The 2709-nt window shown below is 30.9% G+C and overlaps 1 protein-coding gene across 1 annotated transcript; it reads left to right on the forward strand.

The window, feature by feature from the left end:
* The first annotated feature begins 254 nt into the window (after positions 1 to 254).
* LOC107908126 (pectinesterase inhibitor) lies at positions 255 to 1298 on the forward strand. The gene has a single exon (XM_016835385.2). The coding sequence runs from the start codon at positions 544 to 546 to the stop codon at positions 1150 to 1152; it is 609 nt and encodes a 202-aa protein (XP_016690874.1). The 5' UTR covers positions 255 to 543; the 3' UTR covers positions 1153 to 1298.
* The last annotated feature ends 1411 nt before the right edge of the window (positions 1299 to 2709 follow it).

Below are 2709 nucleotides of genomic sequence, written 5' to 3' on the forward strand. Positions count from 1 at the left end.
CTATTCAAAAAAATAGGAAATGAACCTCTATACATTAGATCAAAGAGCAAACTGGTCCTTTTATAAGAAATTTAATCCACTTTTGTAGTTAAAAAATGGTCTCTATATGTCAGCATGAGGTACACATGGCACTCCACATGTCACTATCTAATTATTTTGTCAGCTACATCAGTTTTTAACAGTATAGATTGGTGAATTTTTTTTAACAAAAAAATAAGTTTACTCTTTAATCTAATTTACAAGATTTAATTTACCCATTTTTTAAGTAGAAGAAAAAAATATAATTTAACTCTTAATACAGGGCCTCCACTATAATTTTACCTAGTTTATCCTAAATATTATTACTCCAGATTGACTTCATTTTTCCTGGATAGGAATAGCTACCAAATTACAATGAATAAAAGTAACCGCTCCGGTTCAAGGAAAAAAACATGAGAGTAACCGCCCAAAAACTTGTCACTTCTATACGTTTCTTTTATCTTCAAATCCACCAATTTTCTTTGGTTTTTAAAATTCTTTGCAACAAAAACCAAGGGGAAAAGAATGGAACTTACAAACAAAAAAACGGTGCTTGTGTTACTGTGCTTCCGGCCTGTGTTAGCCATTTGCGTAGCTTCTGCTCCAATAACTGCCTCAGCCACAGTTCCCCCGCCTATATCACAGCCGCCGACGGCGGTTCCTTCTGATCCTCAGATCAAAAGCCTGTGTGCGAAAACTGAATACCCCGATCTTTGCTTAACCACTATTGCACCTTTCTTCAATGGCAAAACAGACATCGCATCCGTTGTCGAAATGCTGATAAAAGCCGGCACTGAACAAACCAAACAGGCCAATGCCACCGCAACAAAAATGGCTGCCGACCCTAAATACGCCGACGATCCGAAGACAATCTCGGGACTTAAAGGTTGCTATGAAATGTATGATGATGCTTTGGATAATATGCAGAACGCCATGGACGCCATTCCAGTTCACGACATTGGCACCATTGAAACCATGGTTAGTGCAGCCATTACGGATTATGGAACATGTGACGATGGTTTTACGAGGCAGCCGAATCCAGTTCCTGATGGAGTTTCTCCAATGGTGGATATCAATGAGAATCTTCAAAATATTGGTAGCATTATCCTTGCCATTACTGATTTACTGCACTGATTTAATTTGCCCTTATATATATCTACAAAGTATTGCAAGCACGGATCATGCAAAACGCGCCTTTTTTATTATTTCTATTTGGTATTTCAACTTATGAAATGTTATACAAATTACCTTAATACATTAAGGGGTATTTGATTCATAAATATAACATTACAGCGGTAATATTACATTCTGGAATGTGATTGCAGTGTTTGAATTTTCAACATTTCGACCATCCCATAATTTGATCATCTTGTAGTATAGAATAAGATTATTACAGCCCATTCATTATCATATCTTAGATTAAAGATGCAATCTTAAATTTTAGATCAATTTACCCTTTATTTTTATTATTCTAATCAATTTAGGCTCTCTTTTTTTCTTAAATAAAGTTGACTAATTAAAAATAAAAAATATTTTTTTTCTTAATAGCTAACTAGTAGATATCATACATCACAATTATAATCATTATATTTTATTTAATAATTTATTTATTTATTAATATATTAATTATGATTATAATTATAATTATAATTATAATTATGACTGGGGTTGCAGTCACTTTTCATGAATTATTATGATTATGATTTATAAATTTATTTCAACCTAATATATTTACCCATTAATATATATAAATTGTAAGAATTTATCATAATTTCTTTGAAAATTGAGACTAAAAAATATTAAAGGAACTAAATTTGTTAAAAAAAAAAATTCTATAACAAGGACAATTGAGTAAATGTGCTTTTAATTAATCTTATATTCCATCAACCAAATACCTGAACCTTACATTCCAGTCAAATGAACCAAATAAGGTAACCACACATTCCACTTGTAATATTACATTACGGAACACAATCTAAAATTCGGCAAACCAAATGCCCCCTAACAGTCTTAGTTATTTTACGAAGGGATAAAAATAGTTAATACATGACAGACATGTGACAGATGGCATGGAATTTAATGGCAATAATGATTACATTTATTTGAAGTTTCGGTAGTATCGAAAAACTCGGTCCGAAGCTAGTTTTGATTAAAAAAAATTTGTCGTAACTTAAAATAGAATAATTATGTGTCAGATATGGGATTGTAGAGTTGAATTATTAAGTAGAATTAAATTAAATAAATAATTTAATAATAGTATAGGAGCTAAATTGCAAGTGTAAATAATGAGATTTGATTGAAAAATGTTGGAGAGTGTAATAAACTTAGGTCCAAAGGAAAATTATACCATCATTATAACATACTTAGTGCTTGAGGATGATCTTTACCATTGATTGTCACTAATAATATCAAGAGCCAATCTTGGCCGTTAATTCATTTTATTTTTATTAATTAATTCATGGTAATTAAATGAATAAGTGTTGGAGGGAGAGAGAATGCATAAAACAAATAAAAAAATTGCTTCATACTCATCCTTTTCACACCGAATAAGAAAGAAAGAAAGAAAGAAGGAAAATGTTGCTTGAGTTGGTTAAGAATTTTTCTTAATTTTAGTTGAAATATTGATAAATAAAGCCCAAGTATTAAGTTTAAGAATTGATAAGGTCTTGGTTAAGTCACCATTTTTGAAAG

This window comes from Gossypium hirsutum, chromosome D02 (assembly GCF_007990345.1).
Source record: "Gossypium hirsutum isolate 1008001.06 chromosome D02, Gossypium_hirsutum_v2.1, whole genome shotgun sequence".
Classification (NCBI taxonomy): domain Eukaryota; kingdom Viridiplantae; phylum Streptophyta; class Magnoliopsida; order Malvales; family Malvaceae; genus Gossypium; species Gossypium hirsutum.

Excerpts from the sequence above, each read along its gene's own strand:
- LOC107908126 (XM_016835385.2), top strand. The coding sequence starts at position 544 with ATGGAACTTACAAACAAAAAAACGGTGCTTGTGTTACTGTGCTTCCGG.